Consider the following 21,927-nt stretch of genomic DNA (forward strand, 5'->3'; position numbering starts at 1 on the left):
GGAGCGCGATTGGCTTGCTTCGCTGTCGCTCGCGCCGCTGAGTCGCGCCGGTAGAGAGGGGGCGGTGCCGCGCACGCGCGGCGGGTGCCGTGACGCCGGGGTCGCGCGCGGCGGTGACGCGCGTGGCGGAGCCGCTGGAAGCGCCGCCCGGAGCCGGGAAGAGCTGGAAGCGGCGCCAGGTCAGTGCCGGCCCCGGGGAGCGGGGTGGTGCCTGCGGCCCGCGGAGGCCCCCGGCCCGGCGCTCGGGTGCCGCAGAGCGGCCCGCCGGAGTCCGTGCTCCACGCACGGTGTGTCCGTCTGGGCCCCCTTTTCGCCTTGGCTCCGAACCACCGCCCGCCACCCCTCCTGCGCTGTCTGTGGGGGCTGCCTCTTTGTCTTGTGTGGTTTGGTTTTTTAGGAGGTACTGTTGAGCTCCTCGTGCCCTACAGAAGCTTACACAATCTGATGTTTAAACCTCAACACATTAAAAGTGGGTAGGGAATGGGAAGCTGTGCAGACAGCATAAAGGGCTCTCTGCTTAACCTTAAAGCTTAGTCTGCTGTTAAAATCTGTACAGTTTGTAATTTGAAGGAAGTTGCAGGATTGTGGACATCTGAGGAGTAGATGACTGGCAAATCCTCCTCATTCCTGTTTACCAGGTTTGGCTGCGGGTTGAGCCCATACAGTGAAACCATTCACTTCTCCATGTGGGGTTTTTTTGTTTTGTGTAGGGTTTTTTGTTTTTGTTTTTAATTTTATTTTTTTCGTAAATTAGTTTTCTTCTGGTCTCACAAGCTCTCTGGTTCCTTGGGAAGTAGATGACCATTACGTCCTAATGGCACAGAATTCTTGATGTTAAATGGGCCCAGCTGTCAGGCTTGTGCCATCCCAAGTGGCTCAGAAGGAATGAGGAAGATTGGCATCCTGAAAAGGGTGTTCAGCAGTGCACAGCTAAGGTACATTTTCATGAAGGTGGTTTAATATTTTTCAGCCACAAAAGGTGGTGTTTCTTCTTTCATCTGTTCCAATGCAGCGTCATCCTCTGATACCTGCTGGTTCTGTTGCTCATCAGACTTTTCTGCTGACTCATTAAACTGTTGAAAAACATAGTAAAAAGGAGACAAAAAAAAGGGAAACATTTTTTTGCCTTTTAGTGGTATAAATTGGTACACAGGAAGGTCCAGTGAGTGCCAGAGCTGGCATGAGAGAGGGCAGAGCCATGTGCTTGGGAGAGGAGCACATGGCTTTCTGGGAGCAATGAGGCATGATGGGAGTTGCATTCCTGCCTTCCACTTCCTGTGAGATACAGCTTGCTTTCTCACAGGATGCTTTAGGGAATTCTTTTGAACAAGAAACTATATTAATTAAAGCTAATCAGGTATCTTGCTGATTTGTTTGTTTCTTTATTGCTTATACGCACAGTATATACACATTTGCTACACCCTGATGCACTAAAACTATTATGAATCTAATACTTCCAGAATTTTACGTTGTCTTTCTGGAATTCCCAAAGGTCAGGCAATACCACATAATCTATCATGATGACAAATGTGGTGTTCCAGGTCTTATTGAATCCAGAAGATGGAAAGCAATTAATGCTTCCTCCTGTCTGAAACTTAAAAAGGAATGCTGGGGCCAAGCCCAGTGTGCTTCAGTGTAATTGTGACTTCCTAGGCTTGATATTGGTGAGAAATGATCTTATTTTTTTCCCTTTAAACAAACCCCCGAAACCTTACAACTTATTATGTGAGGATCAGTGCCAACACATCACCAGAATAACACATGTTCTGCTGGTACACGTTCAGATTGGAGTGTAGATTGTACGAAGTTCTGCTCTCCATGGTTAAAATGTCCTTATATCACAGCTGAGTCAATTTTGCCACCACATGGGGAAAGATCACCTAAATCCTTAGCCGTGCTTTCTTTTCTCTGCTCTGTGTTGGCTCTAGTCTGATAACAGAAATGATTCAGTTGAACTTTTACCCCTTGCCCTCTCTGAAATACCCCAGTTTTTTGTTTTGGCATGTTAGCTTTTCACTTTTTATCAACTTGATTTGCACTGCTACAAGAATAGTGAACTGTCAGAATTAGCACAGAAGGGTGGGGGGCTGTGGCTAAAGGCAAGGGAGGAAAATAAAGACTTCTTTATGGGAGGGAGAGTGTAACTTGACTTAAGCTGCAACAGGAAATGGTACCTTCACTCTTGTAACCACTAAGTTTGGCCTTCTATAAATAGTGTGCTCCATTTTCTTTAGAGCTACAACTGTAAATAGTTGTTAATGCTCATATGCTTTTGAAGTATTTCTGAATATTTCATCAGTTTGTAAACATGCACACAGGTAGTCCTCTAATTTACTGGCACCTTGCTATTGTTTGTGTTGTGTTAAGATTACGAATGTAATTGAGAATTAGATCCTGAGCCTGCCTGGTTCAGTTTCTGCCTTGCACAGTCAGACCTTGTGGCCTTATCACATCTGGCTCCATATATCTTAACTTCTGAAATTAGGGGAAAATGCTCTAATTTCAGCCAGGCCCCTTGGCCTTTCTGTGCAGCTGCAGCACAACTTTTCATCCTCAGTGAAGGAGACCCCTTGATACCTGTGACCTCTTGGTTTCACTTTATGGAACGCCAACAAGAAGGTGGGATTTCGGTGAAAGCAGATTGTTCTTTTCTTCTCTAATACTTCAGGGTAGGTCTTGTCATGAAAATACACATTTTCTCATCAAGATGTGCAGGAGCAAGGCTGAGCAGCAGTGTTCCTGAACTCTCCAGGGAATGAAATTCGGTGAACTCTTGATAAAATGCTGGAAGACTTTGGGTTTGCAACTGATGTGGGATAAAGGCAATTCTGGATAATAGGGACATTTTCCAGATCATCCACGCACTACAGAGAAAAGCAAGTAAAGGCAAGACTAGAAAATGGGAGCTTCTGTGCTGTATTGTGGAAAGGATGAGCAGTGTCTGAGGCTACATTGTACAGACATTTAAAATGCTGATGGCATGTTTTTGCCACTGAAGTTCTGAAATTTATGCCTGCAGAAACATTTTCCAAAGAAAATGGCAAAAGCTGGTCTCAAAGCTTTGGTGAAAAAGAGCACTAACAATAAAAATTAGATATGAGGAAGTACAGGAAGCACCTTTAGGTGTTAACAGTATGCCTGATAGCCTAAGTTCACAGACAAACCTGCAACTCCAAATTTTCCTCCAAAAGAGATCTGAGGTGTGATAAAGGGTTTGTATACCCAAATGAGTCTGAAGAGCAGTCTGCTTCCTTTTTCAAGATCCTGCTTTTAAAATGTTTACTGTGTCAAATACATGAATAGTGAGCCGAGCCATGTTTATGTTTTCTGAGGTAAAATTAAAATAAGTCACAAAGCTACATGTTAAAACCAGGTGATGTTCATTTGCAGTATTGGATAAAAATTCCTGCTAATTCATACTGGCTGAGTTAGGCTTTCATAATTTCTAGTACTAGTTTCATCTACATTGTGGCTTCTAGGTATCACCTTTTTAACACTCTTTGTCTCAGTTTTAGTCAGGAAAAGCAGGAAGAAAGATCTAACATCATTAGCACAATTCCTGTTTGAGTTCACAGAAGAATTCTTAAAATCTTTGTACGCAGAGAAGAAGAGTTTAGTTGCTTTGATATTGTGTCAGGAAAGTCCTGACCAGTGGGGATGTTTGCTTGGTTGAATTTCTGGCTTCTGTGTGGTCTTTGGTCCTATCACACTGAATGGGTTTTTTTGCAGTCACTTGCTTTCCTCCTGATTTCTTTTCTGACATCTCTGGTTATGCTGAAGGCCTGTGCCTCATACATTTTACTCAACCTGAAGTACAATCTGCATTTTGCAGAATATACCCTGATTTTCTTCACCCAGCAGATCTGATTGTTTTGTGTAGCTGTAGGTCTCTTTTTCCAATGTTGCTTTTTATAGCTACATCAATATTAATTCTTCCATTTAGAACGATTTTAAAAAACCCACAAAAAATGTGTATTTAGGTTTGCTGTCTTACTGTGTTAACATAGACAGGTCTGCTTTCCTCCTATACCCATAATACTGAATTGCATTCACGTAATTACCCAGAACAATTCCCCAACAGCTGTCTCTTTTAATAAAGCCCATATTTAAATTTTGATTGTTTTTGAGTATGATCCTGTCCAGTCTGCTTTATTATCAGTGCTGTCTGTAGGTGCTCACTGTATAGTGGAGTATCTTGGCCATTATTTTGGTTTTTTTCCCCTGAAAATGTTCCTTGATGTTCATAAATTATTAAGGTCAGTTCAGATGTTGTTTTGAAACGGTTGCGCATCCACTGAAACCTTGTTAGAAGATGTTATCATATTTCTTTGCATATGTAATTAATTCAGGCTTGACTTACTGCTTCAGTGGAAGGTGAAATTGTTGCTCAAGGATGCAATGGTGAAGTCCCCTGCTTTTGAATTTTAAACTGATATTTATGTAGTACTGGATTGCAGCGTGTGAGTTGCATCACTGTCTTTCTTGCCTGGTGAAAGGTGGTAAGAAATTGCAACTTAGAGATTAAAAGCCTTGGATTCTTTGTGGGCCAGATGTCAGCTTCTCCTAGAGACACAATTTGTTAGACCCTGGCCTGGTGCGTTCTGGCAGTGGTACGTGCTCACTTTTGTGCCATCCTGTGCATACGTATCATGTGTCTTGTGTGAGAACATGATTATGGCGAATGATGTAAAATATGTCCTTCATCCAACCATACAGATCTTTTCAGAGCCCTTGCTTTTGATCAGTGTTTGCTCAACATTCTCATTTTTAGAGCTAAGTTATTTGTGTTCAGCATTGTTGACTTTCATGCAGTAAAGCTTGCCGAGGGTGTTCTTTCAGTGTTCTTTCATGGCTTTGCTTCTCCTTGGTTTTTTTTTTCCCCTTTCTTAAATATGACACTAGTTGATTGGCTGTTTCACCCAAAGGCTGTCTTCTGCAGGATTTGGAATTTAAACTCTGTTAATCCATTTTTTGAAGTGGAGGATAATAGGGAAGAATGGTTTCTGGTGTTTTCAGAATGCTTGTATTTCCATATATCCCCACCTGGAAGAAAACTAGTGTTACACTTAAGATGCCTACTGTTACCTAAGGGCACAGAAGATTTGGACATCACTCAAAATCTCCAGTAGAGCAGAAGAAATAATTGTATTAAAACTCCTGGTCTCACTAGATCAAAAGGAATATTTTCTAGTCATTGACACTACGAAAGATTATTAAATCTCTATTGCTGAAAAGCAAGGGAAAAGATATGCACTCTTAGATCTAGTTTTATTTGCTGGTCCCTTGTAGGTCGCAGTTTAAGCTGTTTGAGTGCATTATTCGGGAAATTGTACCTTAAACCTGTTTTGAAAGTGTCTGTGGAAATCTGCAGTTGTCTTATTAACGCAGAGAAAGTGCTTTCCATCAGCTCTCAGATGACGTATCCAGAGTGAGATGTGCTTATTTAAAAACACTTTTCTCCTTTCTTTTGCTGCAACTGATGTTCTGAAGGTCACTGTGCCCCTTCAAGTTGCATCGCCGAGTTTTTCTACAAGGAAGTTTTTAGTAAGAGTGAATTGGTGAGGAGAGAAGGTTTTTTGTCTGGTCTTCAGATCAGCACTTAAAAAGCTTTTGACTTTCAAAATTTGACTTATTAAATCTCCCGGGGTGCCAGGTTTTGTTTAAAATTGATCTTTACATTCATTCTTTACTGTGCTTAAGTTCTGAGTAAGATTCAATCAATTTGAATAAATAAAGGCTTCTCTCCAGCTTCTGCATTGACATTGTTTTATAGTATCAGTGTGCTGCTGTTAGATGCAGTCAAAACCAAGATTTATCTTTAAGTGACTGAAAGACTGAAAAAATACCAACAGAATGAAATTGATCTTCAAGGACAATGTCCTATGACAGTATTTAGATTGGGTCTGACTTAGAGATTCAAAAATACTGCATGGTTAAGTCTTGATGGGGCATCCTTTATTGCTAAAGCTTTTACCTTTAATGCAAAGCCCTGTAAAGTGGTCCTTTGTGTGAGATAAATCACTATGGATCTGGCATGCAAAAGAAGGCTGACTGACTCTAGAAGCACTTGTTTCATGGTTAATTCGTGGTGTGATAGACGTATTTTAATTTAATTTCCTTGAAGGGAAGCTGGAGCTGGAGCAAGCGTTTTCTGTAAGCTATTCTCAGCCTGCACACCAGCAGTCAACAAATGTTGCTCAGTTAATTCCAGTTTGAGCACTATGAATATCAGTTGTCCCTAAGTTAGAGAAAAAGAAATGCTCAAGCAGGGAAGCATTTTAAAAGAAAATAATTAAGGTGTTTTTCTTACCTAAAAGGCAGAAAAGGCAGGATGATCCTTATTTATTTAGTGTTAAGCTTCACATTCCACAGCCTGATTGCTTTCCAGTTGCACTGGCCACAACCCTTGAGAGGAACATACCTCCTCAGTGGCTGAAGAGGGTAGGGGAGGGAGAGAAGTAAAGCTTCAGTGGATAATGTTACCTAGAGTTTTTTGAGGGGGCACTGTTTCTCATAAGAAAAAAATCCAGGCAGGCTACTGCAAGAAATGATCACAGATTTTTGAGAAGCCTTAGCTGATGGAAGTGAGTCAGCAGCTGCTTGGTTACATGGAGAGTTGGTGACTTCAGGGAGATGTCTTAATGTCAAGAGCGTAGAAAAGTTCTGTAATGGTGTTTGTCAAAAGTCCTATCACAGATTTTGTGACAGTGATGAAGAAAATAGGATGCTTATGCAGATCCTTTCCTCTGCCGTCACTCTCTGCTTTCCTTTGATAGACTTGAATATTGGGGAGGTCCATATACAGTGTCTGAAACATCTAATGGAAATGAAAATTGGGATTGGCAGAGTTTTACGATTTTTTATATTAGTTATAAAAACGGTGTATCAATGATGAACAAACAGAAATTAAAACGTGTGGGGGTTTTTTTGAGTTGAAGGAATCTTTTGCTTAAGAAATAGTTATTCATGTCCTAAACCAGCATAGAAGAATCGTAACTGAAAAAGATGATTCAAAGTTTTATTTGAAGTTATCTGGATGTACAGCCTTCTGAATGGGTATTTCAAAAGCACCTCTAATATTTCATTCTTGTCTTGAATCTTTCATATGTGGAAATCCATACATTATGAGTGGAGAGGAATTTTGTAATTGCCAACAGATGTATAGACTTGAAAGAGTGGAGAGAAAATGGGGAAAAGCACCCTTTGGAATGACAGTAACCCTTTGCACCTTATGGAATTTCTTCTCTTTTTCTCTTCACTGGACAAAGCTTTCTGCTTCAGAAGAGTTACTGCTCTTAGTTGTCTGCTGACTAAATCTGGCAGGGTTGACAATATGAGGAATTCCTTGCATATGATTCTGTACATGTTCCCACATATGTCACAGAAGCATGTCATAGTCCATGACCATTTGTGCCACTTGATGTTAAGCCAAAGAAAAGTGAAGTGAAAATGCAGTACTTGAAAATGATTGTCTTGTCACAGACAGCCTGGTAAGTCATGGTAAGTGACTCAAAAGGTACTTCATGGAATACTTTTTTTGTTTGTTAAACACATCGTCTCTTCATGTGCACTGTGTCTTGATTTTTGTTTTCTTTATTGTGCTATATTATTCATGGGCTTTTAAGGTCTGAATGTGGGGCCCTGTAAATGAAGGGTCAGTCCTTTGTAAGGACCTATTTGTTCATCTAAAATCAAGGCAGAAGTAGTAAGCTGTCCTAATAAAGTATATCTGCCCAGTGATGTCTGAGGAGCAAAAGCAGACAGGGCTACTTACAGTGTGACAAGTGACATCAGCTGAGGCCGCAAGACTACTCCACTCTGGGGCTGTCTTAGGACCTTTCTTGCTGTAGCCTTTTTCTGCTTCTCCCAGGCTACAAGCCTCAGCTGATCATGGAGCTGTCTTCTGGAGCTCAGCTTCAGGACAGCTTTGCTACTCCGGCTGTGACTGAGTAGAAATGAAATCTGCGGTATGTTTTGGTACCAATTTCTTGCGTGCTTTTTAAAAAGTTTTCCATCATTTTGTTTTTAATGAGAGGTAACATAATTCTGGTTTTGTAGCATTGGCATTATGAACACCTAAGGAGACAGTACAGGGCTTGGGAAAGAGAAATGGAAAGCACCCCATCCTTTTCTTAGCTCTAAGTAAGATAAATAAGAATTTTGGAAGTTAGAAGACTAGCTAAGAATCCATCTGCCTGTTTTTCATTGCAGTATACATGAAGCTCAAGATCTGAACCTGCTATGACTGATCCAGACGTCGTCACTGAGGTCCCAGCAGCTCTCAAACGCCTTGCCAAATATGTGGTGCGTGGCTTTTATGGCATTGAACATGCTTTGGCTCTGGACATTCTCATCAGGAATGCCTGTGTGAAGGAGGAGGACATGCTAGAGCTCCTTAAGTTTGATAGGAAGCAGTTGCGGGCTGTTCTCAACACCCTCAAGGGTGACAAGTTCATCAAATGCAGGATGAGGGTCGAGACGGCTCCGGATGGCAAAACCACCCGTCATAACTACTATTTCATCAACTACCGCCTTCTGGTGAACGTGGTGAAGTACAAGCTGGACCACATGAGGAGGAGGATTGAGACGGATGAAAGAGACTCCACCAATCGCGCCTCTTTTAAATGTCCCATTTGCTTCAGCACTTTCACAGATTTGGAGGCCAACCAGCTGTTTGACCCCAGGACAGGTAAGAGTACAGGTAACAGAGGGCCTTGCTTCCTCCTGTGTTTCTAACTGCTGGACTTCAAGGAGACAGTGTCTTAGGAGAATTCTCTTGAGTTTGGCCAGAGCTAGAGGGCACTCTGTTTCTGCAGGTGGTAAATGTTTGAGCAAAATACAAAAGTAACGTGTACAGACTTAAACAGTCTGTGCAGACAAATAGCAATCTTGGTAAAATGCTTCTGAGTGACAAGCAGTAGAGTGGAGGTCTTATCGCAGTCGAACTCAAGGGTGAATCAGGCAGTCTGTCCTTGTTAGAAGCTGATGCCTTTTCACTATAACTTGGTCTTGCCTGTCAACTGTAAGACTTACAGGTAGTTTGCAGAGAGTGCGTATGTATAGTTAATTTTAGCGTGCAAAAATTTTTTAATTTAGAGATGGTCATGCAAGGAGTGAGTTGTTACTGTTTAATATTCTCCTAGCCTAGTGCATTATACTGCACAGCCCTGTTTCTCAGTGCAAGGCAGTCTCACTAAAGTTAAAAGAAATTAATTACAGACTTGTCTGTGGTTGGGAGTAAACAAGATTCTTTTTCAAGTGTGAGTCTCAGTGGAAGTGCATATCTGTCTCATGCATATGAAATAAGAGTTTTTTCTGGGTGTCATTTTCTAAAGGGGCAGTCCAAATACTTTGCGCTTCTGTGCCAGGGAAGAACAGGGAGAACACCTGCAACTGATGAGATTCTGTTTTGCTTGTTTAATCTGGGATTATTCTGTGGGGAAGGCCAGGGGGGTTGGGTGTTAGGCTTCCACCTTCTGAATAATTTTCTTTTTAATTTTTTCCTTTTGAATTCTATGTCCTGGTCTTTTTCACAAAAATAAAAGGGCAGAAGTCAGGAGAGCTCTCAGAAACCTTGGATTGTGCTGCTTTGTGTCAGGTAGCATAATGAGAAATGGTAAAAATTGCCTGTTTAGCAGCAGTGAAGCTTTTAATTTAGGGTTTCTGACGTCTAATCTGTTTTGGCGAAGGGCAAACACCCAACAAATATTCAGCCAATCACTTTCTCTCTTTTCTGCCTCCGAAGTTCAGAAGCTGTGAAACTCCTTTGACTTGAACAACCATGAAAATGATATTTAGTACTAGAGCAGCAGAATCCACAAAGTCAAGTAACAGTTGTTGATGAAATCCAGCGCAGCTCTGTGAGTAGAAGTTGCTTCCTTGGGGAGCACCAAAACCAACAGTGCCAGCACAGAATTTCTGTGCTCCCCACCAGGTGTAGAAACTCTACATTGCTCCCTGCAGTTCATGATCATCTCTGTCTGCTACGGATGCGTGTGTACAGGGGAACAGTGCTTCTGCAGCTTGCATCAGCAAGGAGAGAGTAGAGAACCTGTGCAGGGAACATACATCGTGGGGAGTGTGAGACTGATCCCAAGGGCACCTGTAACACTTTGCAAAGGCCTGTGGCCATTGCCTCCCAGCCTGTGTGGGTGGTGAGTTCCAAGAGCAAAGAACTGGCTGTCAAGGAGATGCTGAAGGCAATGCTGGGATTTGGCTTTGACAACAAGGCCTGTGCTCCAAGAACTGATGAGGTCAGCCAAGGGTTTGTCTGCAGTACAGGCACTGGCTGTGTCCACAATGTGAAGTCATTCGCTGGCACATGAGATGTCTTACAGTTTTGCTGATGGAAGGAAAGATTTGAGTGCTGTTTTCTCAGCAACTCCCAGCAGTTGGGTTCTGTCGGTATTTGTGCAAATAACAAGAGAGCCAGTTTACCTTATTTTCAATAAGAACATACTGTCTAGAATTTATGTGTCTTCTGTTTATCTTTTAAATCAATGAAAGCTTCATCTAGATAGTGCACAATGATACTGCTGTTTCTCGAGAGCTTTTACATGGAATACCAGTTTGGATAGAGCTCTCCAGTTACTGTTTAAGGTGTCAAACTCTCTCCAAACCACGAGACAGCTGCTTGTTTTTGTTCTGGGTGAATAAGTGGCCAGTTTTGTTTGGGTTTTTTTAGTGAGGACAGTGAGCAGCCGTCCTTTTCCAAGGATGTCTTTAGCTCTTATCAGTGCTATACATAAACCTTTCCTGCTCATTGAAACTCATGGCAGTACAACTGCTGAAGGGATGGCTGAAAGCCACATAACTTCAGTCACGGTTGACCTGAGCTGCTCTTAGACTGCAGCTATGTTGATAAAATTTTGCAAATTAAAAGGCCTTCAGGGCCAAAGTCTGTTAGTCCATGGAGCAGGTAGGGCATAGAAGGCATCCTCTGCACCAGTCTAGACCAAGCTGCACTTATACTGAGGATCTGTTGTTAAAAGATACTCTGTTTCACTGATCTGGTTTTTGTCCTTGTTGTTTAGAAATGGGTATGATTCTGACGTCCTGTGTTTTCTTCTGCTTTGCTTTCCTCTTCCCTAGCTACAGCTGAAATGCAAACTCTGAGCTATTGTTGCAGAATGGAAGAGTTAGAAGATGTGCTTATTGCTCTTGCCCTTCCTTATTAGTGATGGTGAGGTTTCCAGAATCACTCAATGACTATAGTCGTTCTATTGGAATTTGTGAATTAAGAGTGCTTGTGAAGAGCCTGTCTGTAAGTTGGGTGTGTAGGGTTCATTTATTTTTACCACAGCATCTGCATCTGTCTCAGATTTAGCAGAGTTACTTGTCAAGTGGCTCTTTTTTGGCTTTGTGCTTTACTCTTTATTCTGAATAATGTTGAAATAAACTGAAGTGTTTATTTTTTCATCAGAAGATGTGGTTATTAATGGTTTGGGAAAGTAGAAGTGTGCCTACTGAGAGAAAATAATTGATAGTAAGAAGGATATATTTTCAGGGTGTGTAGGTACAGATGTACTTTGGTTGCTGTTCATCCAATTAACTGGGAAAAATATTTTTAACAGAGTAGCATGTTTACCACTAGGGTAAGTTTAAATGTAGATTTTTAAATAGTATAAAAGTTACTTTGAGAGTGTGATCTTTGTTTTGAAAAGTATTTTAAGATTTTTCTCCATTCCTTTTTCTGCCATTCAATATCTCAACCCTAATAAGCTCCAAAAACTTATTATGCTGTTAGAGGTTGAACAGCCCTTGTCTGGTACTTGTAGGAAGTTCAAGGACAGGAATTGTGTAATGTTAAAAAACTGTGAGATGGTCAAAGTCAAGACGATGAAAAAACTGGAGTTTTCTACTGCTTCAACTCACAAAGGAATGTTTTGAAAAGTGAAAAGAAATCAATGTTGTGCCGGAGGAGTCGCTTGGTTGTATGAGTAGTGAGTGCCTGCTGGCTCCGAGTATGGCATGCCCAGGTCATGAGTTGTAGCCCCATCTGTTCTAAGTGAGGAGCTAGAACAGATCTCCAGCTGTCACACTTTCTCCTTAGTGGTGGTTTTTACTGTTGCCTCCAAAGAAGCAGTATCAGTAACCTCTGGTTTTAGAGGCAAACAGCCTGGATGCACAGTGCTTTCATTTTGGAAAAGTTTGCAATGGAAACTTGTAGCAAAGCTGAGAAGAACTTTCTGATTGAAAATTTGCAGATTTGCAGTTTGCCTATTAACCTGACAGTGCCTTTGAATTGGTGCAGGCTGGGTCGTTATGTGCTGAGCAGACAGTCCTTGCCCACTTTTCTTAGTGTTTTGTAATCTGCAGGAGGAAAAATACTAATGCCGTATAATGAAAAGTGTTACTTCCAGCTTTGTGTTTCAGATGGGATGACTGAGGATGGAACAAGATTGTAGTTTTCCTGGAAGATCCTAATATAAGCACTTGAAATACAAATCATTGCCTTTCCCTTGTACCGTCACCTGCTGTCTACCTGTACTCTGGTATTTCATCACTCTTGGTGCTGCATGCGAGCAGTAGCTTGCAGCTGCTCTTGTGATGAAGTCTTCTGCAGGTGGGAAGCTGCAGTCATTCCCTTAAACAAGGTAAGGGCTGTCTCTGAAGGCAGGGGTGTACAAGAAAGAGCTTAGTTGAGGAGCAGTGGGAAAAGCCAGATGTTAGGCACATAATGTGAATAACACTGCTGAACTCGGTCTACTGCCACACCTGGGCTGACAGTGGACGCTTGACATAAGAGTTTTGTATGATCCCTGTGTGCCCCTTCCAACTCATAATATTCTATGAAGTCAGAAACAATTCTTCACTCCTGTGAAACCACCTAGAAATAGGATGTTACTTCATCAGTCTCTTACACAGACCTCTGGGAAGAATTTTCTTTCTGAGCTTTTAAATGTAGAAACTGCAAAAATTTAGTTTCTGCAGGCCAATTCCTTGAATTGCAGAGCAGTCTAAACAATTCGATACTATCTTGTGGATTGGATTTTTTTGAGAATTAAATACCCTGAAGTGCCTTCTGTGGAGAGTGGAGGAAGGACGGGAGGAGCTGCATTTCTCACCCAGTAGAGGGTGCTGTCTTTTCTCTCTACAGATAGGCTTGGGTTGATTAATCTATTGAATGTCACAAAATGGGAAATTATGTTCATGGATGTGTATTCTGTAGCATGATTAATTGGATCTTGCTGAGGAAGGTCTCTTATGTATCCTGTTCTCATACTCTAATATTTGTAAATCTAATGTAGCATTGGAGTTAACTGTCAGATTCAAGGTCAATTTGAAAATTTGAAAGAAAGTATGTGACTAGAAACTTCAAAAGGGAGAGTGGGGTTGAAGTGAAGAAGTGGCAGAAATGAGATCCCACAGTAGATCACACTAATTCATCCCTGGATTTCTTGAGGTATTCTAAATACCAAACTGTATCAGGATACTCACCAGTGTAGCGAGTGAATTTGATGTTAGAAAGAAAATACAAAACTAGATGAAGTAGTTTTTCCTCTCTTCTCTTTACCTTTGCAATATAATTTTTATCCATGCTTGAGTTTCTTTGACTTCTGTTACTGTGAAGAAAAATATTTACAGTTGATCTCTCTTATGTACATCTGTACATTAAGTGTCCTCACCATAACATTCAATTAGATAAGGTGTGAATAATAGTGGAAAGAAAAGGATGAAGACAAGTGGGTAATGTGAATCGGTAAGATGATGCTTGTTGGGATGTTCTTAATTGCAGTTGTAATCACTGGAGTCTTTTTTTGCTATTGGAAGTCATAGCAGTTAATTACTTGCCTATTCTTCGTCCTCCCACAGTTTGCTCTTGGTTTGCTGAAGGATTCTGGGTATAGTGGTCTTACTGTTCCTGAGGATGCACTGTAATGTAACATACTGTGTATCTGGGTGCCTTTCTTATTCTGTGTGCTGATATGAAATGTAATTTGGGAAGAACAAATTGAAGGCAGCAATATCAGTTTTACAGAAGGAAAGATAACACCCTGAATATCATTTAAACCCCACTTGTTTTACTGTCAGCCTCTCACCTGTCATTTGTGTACTTCATAACAAAATCACACATAACGTGTTCAGAGACTGGTTTTCGGTACTTATCACAAGGCACCTTACATCATTTTAAGGCAACCTGTGTGCAGCTGAGCGTTTGTATGGCTTGGGCCCCCTTACTGAGATTAGAAATTTGACTGGTCTTTGATTTTTTTTTGCTTTGGTCTTATACATTGACTTCTAGAGCTACTGCCTTTTCTTCTGAATGCTCGGCTTCTCGCTTCATCCCCAGTGAGTTGTTCAGGACACATCTGTCTTCTCATCTTGTTTTGAATTTCTGCTTCCTCAGGCAAGTTCTATGTGAGCTTCAAAACTTCCTCATCTGATTCAAATTACTTTTGAGCCTGTCCTATCTGTTTTATCATTTTTTTTCTTATGCTTCCCCTTCTCCCTTTTTGCCTTGCCCTTTCTTGGGAAGCTCTTGTGTCCATTTCTAGTACCTCTCTTTTTGCGTTCTGTCCCTTCCAGCCATTAGAAAAAATAAATCACTTGGAGCTATTTATTCTATATATTCACACTATATGGTCAGTCCTGTTTGATCTTTATGCTGTTGATTCTTGTCCTTCAATTTCAATGATTTTCAGAACAGGCATTCTGGATATCTTTGTCTGCCATATACTGCTGTACATATGCTTTATGGTACTACTACTACTGCAACAATTTACAGCTTTTAACCAGCCAAAATGAGGACTTAGTCTTTATGTAAGTTGGCATACAAAAACTTCCCTTGAAAAGGATAGGATTCAGAACAGTTCTGTGTTTAACAACTTCATGTTCTGGGAAGTCGTGTATTTTTGTTATCATTGTTAGCTTTCCAAGTGTATGAAAATCCATCAGTGTGATTTTCCTTGACTCTGCAGGCACATTTTGTTTGTCTGTGCTGCCACTGAGAGCTTTTGGCAAACACCAACAGAAGGAAACTGTCCATGCTCTGCTTAGTTTTTCTGTTTCTATTCAGATTTCTGGCAAAAGCTGTCAGCTTTACTCTCTGCTTCAACTTTGATAAGGCTTGGAGCCATAGGGAAAGGAAAACTGAGAAAAACATATCAGAATTAACGCATGTTTTCCTAAAAGTAAGGCTAGTCTGTAGAATGGCTTAAAGAAATGTGTAGGTTACATCTGTAACTTGAACTCATTCCCTGCAGGTTGGGCACCCTGTCTGAAAGATAACCAGCTGGTGTAACCATGGATCTCTCAGCCTGGTGGAGAAATAGGTGAAGGCAGTGCACAGAGCCTGTGCTGTGCGGAATGTCAGGCCAGAGGATAAGACTGTTGCCTGTAGAATGCTGGCTGGTCACTTCCCTGTATTCCACACTGACCTCTGGCTGGTGTGCTGTGTCTCTTAGATTAGAAAAAACTGTCTGATAAATGCATGCCCTGGCTTACAGTATTGATGCTTTTTTTTTTTTGTCTGCAAAGGGCATTTTATTATTAGAAGTGCAAGAAATAATTGCCCTTCAAATAAAGGTTATCACTTTAACTTTTCTCTTGGCTTTGCAAATTGAAATAGATAGCAGCAAGAAGATCTCTGTAAAATCTGAATATTGCTGAGCCATTTACCGTGATGAAAGCTGGACTGCAGCATTCCTATCTTTTTCTCTAGCAGCTTGCTGTTCTTTTGAAAATACCAGCTGCAAAGGGTGTCATCCTTTTAGGCATGGGCATCTGTAAGTCAGATCAAGAGCTCCTGGAGAATCCTGTTACTTATATTGCAGTCTCTCTGCTGTTGGATGCAATTTGAAGGTATAACATGTTGGCTCAGTTGTATTTTGATGTAATCTTCTTGGTTGAAAGAAAAAACACCTGTCTATAGATCCCAATGGGTTTCCTTTGGATATTCCCACTGTCTGGTTGCGTCTTTGTCTGCTTACTGTCTGGCTTAATTTATCCACAGTAGGACAGAAGGAATAACTCTGTCAGCTCAGAGCTGCTGAGGTTGTGCATATGAGCTGGAGCAGAAATAGCTTACTGAGAAGAGGAACGGATTCTTCTCTTCAAGTTTAATATTGGATACATATTAAATCATCCGGCGCTTCTGAATTTGATGCGTCTCTCATGCGGTCCATTTTTTGAATGTTTAATTTACCTTTTCAAGAGAAATGTCTTTGCTTAAAAATTATGTTACAGTAATTTTAATTTAGTTCAGCTAAAAATGGTCTACACACTGAGATGAATTAGCAACTTGGTGTTCCTCTATATAATATAAAGTTGTTCTGAAGGTGGTGGTTTGGTTTTTTTTAAAGACATTAAAGATTAAATTGTTTCTCTTCTCTAATTGCAAACCCAGGTCAGTGGGAAGGGGAAACTGTAGCATGACATGTATGTTAATGTTATTCTGAAATGTAGAAACAAATTTTGTTGGTATCTTTTGAATTTTCTTGAGTTTTACTACTCAAACTATGACCAAGAAATAAATACATATAGGCAGTTCCATGTACACATTGCAGGCTATGATCAAGTTGCTATTTCACAGCTGAGTTACAGCACTACGTTGCCCTTAGAGCACCTTGCATGCCTCATTCTCCACTGATAACCTGCTGTGGCCCCCTGGCAGAGCTTATTAACTTGTATCCTGTACAGTGCTCTAGAGAAATGTATTTTAACATTTCTCTAGAATGGGCCCCTGGACTGTCTTTGTATAGCTGTACTTGGTCCTTGGCCAGAAAAAAAACTAGTGTCTTTTTGGCTTTCAATTTAAGATCAGAGTAATAGAGCTGGGTGTGTTTTCTCCCAGAGTGCAATCAGGGTAGAAGTTAGAGGCTCAGGTGTGCCCCTCCTGTACAGATATATGTCTCCCAGAGCACACTGCAGGTCAGGAATGGAGCTTGAAGAGGGAAATTCTGTTGAGCCGTATTGGCTATGAAGGTGATTCTGCTGCTTGAGGAACAAACTTTTTTGCCATCTAGAGTTTAAAAGCTTTTTTTGCTTGATAAATATGAGATTTGGGAATGCAGAAACAGGAGGGTAAAAATGGAAAGATTAGGAGATGGCAAGTGCAAGACAAGATTCATTTTAGAAGATAAGTAAACAACCCACTGTTCCACCTAACCTGTACTCTTCTGTGAGAGGCAACAATAGGAAGAGGCATGAAATCTACTTGGTGAAGATTTGCACTTCAAAAGGTTTGGCAAGGCTTTTAATTCCCCCCACCAGGGATGTCCAGGAAAGGCATTTCGTCAGAACACAGCATCCTGTCTGCAATGATTAAAGGAAATCTGGGTGTCAGAAGGAAACAGGCAGCTGCTTTGACAGAACAGGAGAAAACTCAATAATACAAAACTGCCCTGATAATGCCGGTCTAAAATTGCATCATGGAAGAATTTTCTCTCTTTGCAGTCAAAATTCTTCTTCCTCCTGGGCTGTTTAATAGTTTTATTCATACTCCTCTGTTTGTTCTTCGGGACTTAACATTAAGTTAACACAAGTGTCTAATAATGCAGGCTCTTTGGTTGTGCCTACAGGTGGAGCTAAGGCAGGCTCTTTTCTGGATTACCTTTGCTGTTAGTCTGAAACAGTATGATCCAGTTTACTGACTTTAGGCTCAGAAAAAGAGTTAAACTTCTCTGCTTCTGAAAACTTCTTTTATTGACAAGTAGATAAATGCATTTAGCAGTTTTACTGCATGATTTGAGTATATAAGTTCTAATGTTCATGATTAAGGGAATACTTGAATACTGTAGTTTTAAGTTGCAAAGAAAAGATTATCAACTTCTGAATGTAATTCAGTGGAGTTGAGAGAAGAGATACCTGCTTTTTAATTTTCATAATAATTGCACTGAGCTGGTGAAACTGATTAAAAAAGGTTTTGCTTATCTACCCTCAAGCCTAAAAAGCAGATGTAGGATCTTGCAGTGAGTGGAGGACAAGAATGTAACTTAACCATAAAAGACAAAGGATTAGGTGATTTGTGAATCTTCACTCAAGCTGAAACGGAGAGATGGCAGTCTCAGTGGTTCTTCCTGCTTTGTTAACAAGATCAAATGAACATGATTATTGTTGGGAGCAGACCACATCAATTTTAAAAATAAACAAAACCCCACATTTTTCTCATATGAGAAGACAGTAAGAGCTGTAATTAAATTGACTGATACGTATGTCTGTCTAAAAATATTGGTGTAAAAATCTTTAAAATGTCAGAGAATCTCATGAAGGAAGAGGAAATAATTCTTGCCTGCTGTATATGATGTTTTATCTGCTAAACCTTTGGGCTTGACTTGATCCTTTTTGGAATTTTAAAGTATTTAACTCAAGGAAGTCTGTGTGTGCTCAAGACACAGTTGAGCTGCTTACTATCACCCAAATACTTTATGTGATAACTGAATGTCGGGTGTCCAGACCGGAATGTTTTTGCTGAGGATCGAGTTCCTCAGTCCTGCCTGTAGTCCTCCCTCTTGGCCAGGGGTCTTGCCACTGGTAAATGGTTTGATGATTCATCTAAATCTGCCTGGAGCTGGAAGTTAATGACCCACAAAAGCAGTAACTTGTAAAGCTGACAGGAACTAGTTGCTTTCAGGCAATGAAGGCTGCTGTGCTTCTCAGCAGTTTAATATTTGCTTCCAAAATGTAATCATAATTGTCATCCAAAGGTGTAGTGTACATCCAGGAATTTGAGTGTTAAGGATCTGCTGCCTTGTGTGTTGTCAAGACTGTACTGGTTGCAGTCTAATGCAGGGACAAACAGCTACAGTTGTGGAACCAGAGAAGGTGTGACGAAGCCTGAGCTTGACCTGTGCCAACATCAGCATGCAACTTTTGGATCCTCCTAAATAAATGTTCCTTGGGTGACTGTCATTTAGATACCACAGCTTAAACTTGTGAGTTGACAAACTGGGAATTAGCTCCAGAGACCCCCCTTCTGTCTCATACTTACATGGCTTTATGACTTACTACTTAGGTTCTCCATCTTCAAAATGGGAAATGTATAACACCTTTTCTTCACACTTGCTTGATTTGTCAGGTTAGACTGCCAGTTTTTGAAGCAGAATTTTTTACTGCGTGTTATTTGCAGGTCTCTGATTCTGTGCAACTCTGAGTCTCTGTATCCACATGAGTAGGACCAGTGCCTCAGAAATACTGATAAGTCTCTGCTGGTCTTCAGCGCTGTTCCAGAATGTCTTTATATTTAACTAGAAGACAAAATGATAAACAAGTGTTTACAAATTTCTGAGGTTCTTCTGCCTTTCACTGTTCTCTTGGATTTAAGGAGATTTTGTTATCTTTGGCAAAAATGAATCATTTATACCCTGCTTCTCCCTCTTCAGGGTACAGGTGATGAGTTATATCACAAATTCAAGTTCATTGGAGCACTGCCGGTCTTCCACTTATGAAGAAAAAGAATAAAAGCCTGCTTCTCTTAACCCCTTTTTATTTGAATTTTAATTCATTAGCTCACTTCTATCAAATCTGGTGCATTTCTAACAGCAAGATGCAATTTACCTTGGAGTTGTGCCAGTTCTGCTTGCTTTGATAGAAGCGTTTGTGGTACCAGGCACGAGTGCCTACTTAAGGAAAGGGAAAGCAAAAGCAAGTAAACAGCACAGCAGGCCTTCTATTCGAAACTCCCTGTGAGAGCGGAAAGATTTGCAATTAATGTCCGTATGTTTGTTTATAATCAGTTTTGAAAGGAGCATTAAGACCCTCTAAGCTACTGAATGCTTAGAGACGGGAAATAGGCTTTGGAAATCTGTGTCTGAGCATTCATTTATGTAAGTTGTTGTTTTCTTGTCAGATCACTGCCTGTATCAAAATTTGTGTGACAAAAAATTTCAATTAAACGTTTACTGATTTATTTTTTTAAGGCTACATAAAGTCACTGTCTTTAATGTAATGGCAGAGTTTGCTTACAGGTATGCTGTACAATTCTGTGTCAGAACATTGATTCTTCAACTTGTGATGACTCTTTATTTAAGATCTGCTCTCAGCTGTGGTGCAAAATGCTTTAATATATTTTGTGATAAGCCTTTTCAGGTCATAGTAGTTGAAGCTTGGAATTGGCCTCTTACTCGGAAGTTACCTTGTTTGAGAATATCCCTAGTGATACAGTTTCAAGCCTAGGCACTCACATTGATCTTGTCTGCACCAGTCCTTGTAAGTGCCCTAATATTGCAGTGTCTGAATGGTGATAGGACGTAATTAATTTCATACCTATTCTGCCAATCTAAAGGTGCCTTTGTGAGGCTCACATTCATCATCTGTATGCTGTGTAGAAAGTAAAGTGCTGGTATGGGTGAATAATAGAAAAAGCAAGATGCTTTGGACTTTAGTAAACATCATCTTGTTGACTGCTGACAATTTCTGTAGTTCTTTGTAAAGACAGTTTCTCGTTCTGGTTGTGTCTTCTACCAAGAATTTGCCACCTATTCCAGTTTTGTCTCACTAGTACATTGCACATGCATACACGATTCTGCATTCAAAATCTTCGTCTCTGCCCAAGGAGAATTCAGAGTATTGCGGTTTGGGATTGCAGTGATAACAAGTGATTGCTGTAGTGTCTGCTTCCCATTAGAAGCTCTTCTTTTCTTACTGTAGCAGGTGATTTGTGCAGGTGCTAGCAGAGCAAGGTTATGTGGTTTGAGGTTTTGCTTTTGTTTTTATTCTCTGTTCACCTTATTTTGTCGTAGCTCTAAGGCAAAACATCCCTTGGTTCCTGTGCATTCACATGGAACCAGAACAAATTACTTCACTCCTTAGATTGTTGTGAACGAGGCAAAATTATTTTGGAAATATTTAGGAAAGTTGGAGCTTTTTGTTACAAGTGATAGAATCTTGGATTGTGTAAATAAGGAAAGATCCTTGATCTGTGTGGGAAGATAAATTTTTGATGGAAACTTGCTCTGTAAGAAAGTATGTTTAATACAGGAATAGAGAAGTACTCATAATAGTATTTGTTACATTTTTGGAAAATGTGTACATTCCAGGATGCAAAGGAGAGTAGAGAAGGAAATTTATTGACATTGGACTCTAGCAGTTACTGCAGTGATGAACATGATATATCTAAACAGAACAGTACTGGAGCTTTCTGGCTTTGATTGAAAAGGAGCAAGCAACTGATATTAAAACATCAATAAATTAGCATTGTTAAGGTGGATTTGCAGCTCTATTTCCTACTTTTGTATGGAAGCCTCTGACACAATCTGCAAATGCCCCTTCTTCTGAGAAGAAAAGCAATATATTGTTTTTCTGCAAATGGGTTTACTGCCTTGTATGCTGTATCAGATGCTTGCACTAAGTTGTATTTTTGTGTATATTATTAAAATATGCTGGCACCTATTGGCAGCAAAATTAATTTATTAAAAAGAACTAATACTTGTGTCAGTAATGTTCTTCTCTAATGGCAAAACCTGACAGTGTTACAGTGAGGTCTTGTGAAGGTATATATGTATGTAAACATTAGTTGAATGGATGTGTATATGATGTGTTCCTAACTGGAAATACTTTGGTGACAAACCTAGAAAGAGACTCTGAGTTCAGACTTGTAAATTCTCTTCTCGGAGAAAACCTGAAAGGCTGGGATGTTGTTATTTGCTTTCTGATGTCACAGTTGGGAACTGCGGAACCTTTCATCCGCCTGTGCTGCATAATATGAAATGTAGGGTGGCACTCTTCATTTGTTAATTCTGCTAAAATAAAAATAAAATGCAGCTCAGGAAACTGATGCAACTAATTCCTGTACTCTTTTGAAGACTTTGGAAGGAAGCCAAAATTAACCTCAATACTGGTTTTGCTTAAAAATAAAATGTATTTGCAGAACCTTTGAAAATGTTCCAGTAATAGAGCTTGATCAATGGGAGAGAGGGAAAGAGGTTCTTCCTAAGGATAGGCATTGACGCTAGACAAGGTATTCATCTTTCCTAAACTTGAGCATTT

General features: G+C 40.4%; 1 protein-coding gene across 6 annotated transcripts in view; it reads left to right on the forward strand.

The window, feature by feature from the left end:
* The first annotated feature begins 99 nt into the window (after positions 1–99).
* Positions 100–21,927, forward strand: part of GTF2E1 (general transcription factor IIE subunit 1) — a 76,801-nt gene continuing 54,973 nt past the window's right edge. For 5 of the 6 annotated variants that reach the window (XR_003542328.2, XR_005566338.1, XR_005566339.1 and 2 more), the window contains exons 1-2: positions 100–179; positions 8,212–8,689. Coding sequence is in view for 2 of the 6 variants with exons in the window: in XM_027730341.2 (XP_027586142.1) it covers positions 8,242–8,689 (448 nt within the window). In the remaining 4 variants the exon portion in view is untranslated. Of the gene's footprint in view, positions 180–673; positions 936–8,211; positions 8,690–21,927 lie in introns of those variants that run through there. The other variant, XM_027730342.2, reaches the window with a different exon arrangement.

Source organism: Pipra filicauda, unplaced genomic scaffold (genome assembly GCF_003945595.2).
Source record: "Pipra filicauda isolate LSUMZ 115617 unplaced genomic scaffold, ASM394559v2 scaffold69_size3009148_pilon, whole genome shotgun sequence".
NCBI lineage: Eukaryota > Metazoa > Chordata > Aves > Passeriformes > Pipridae > Pipra > Pipra filicauda.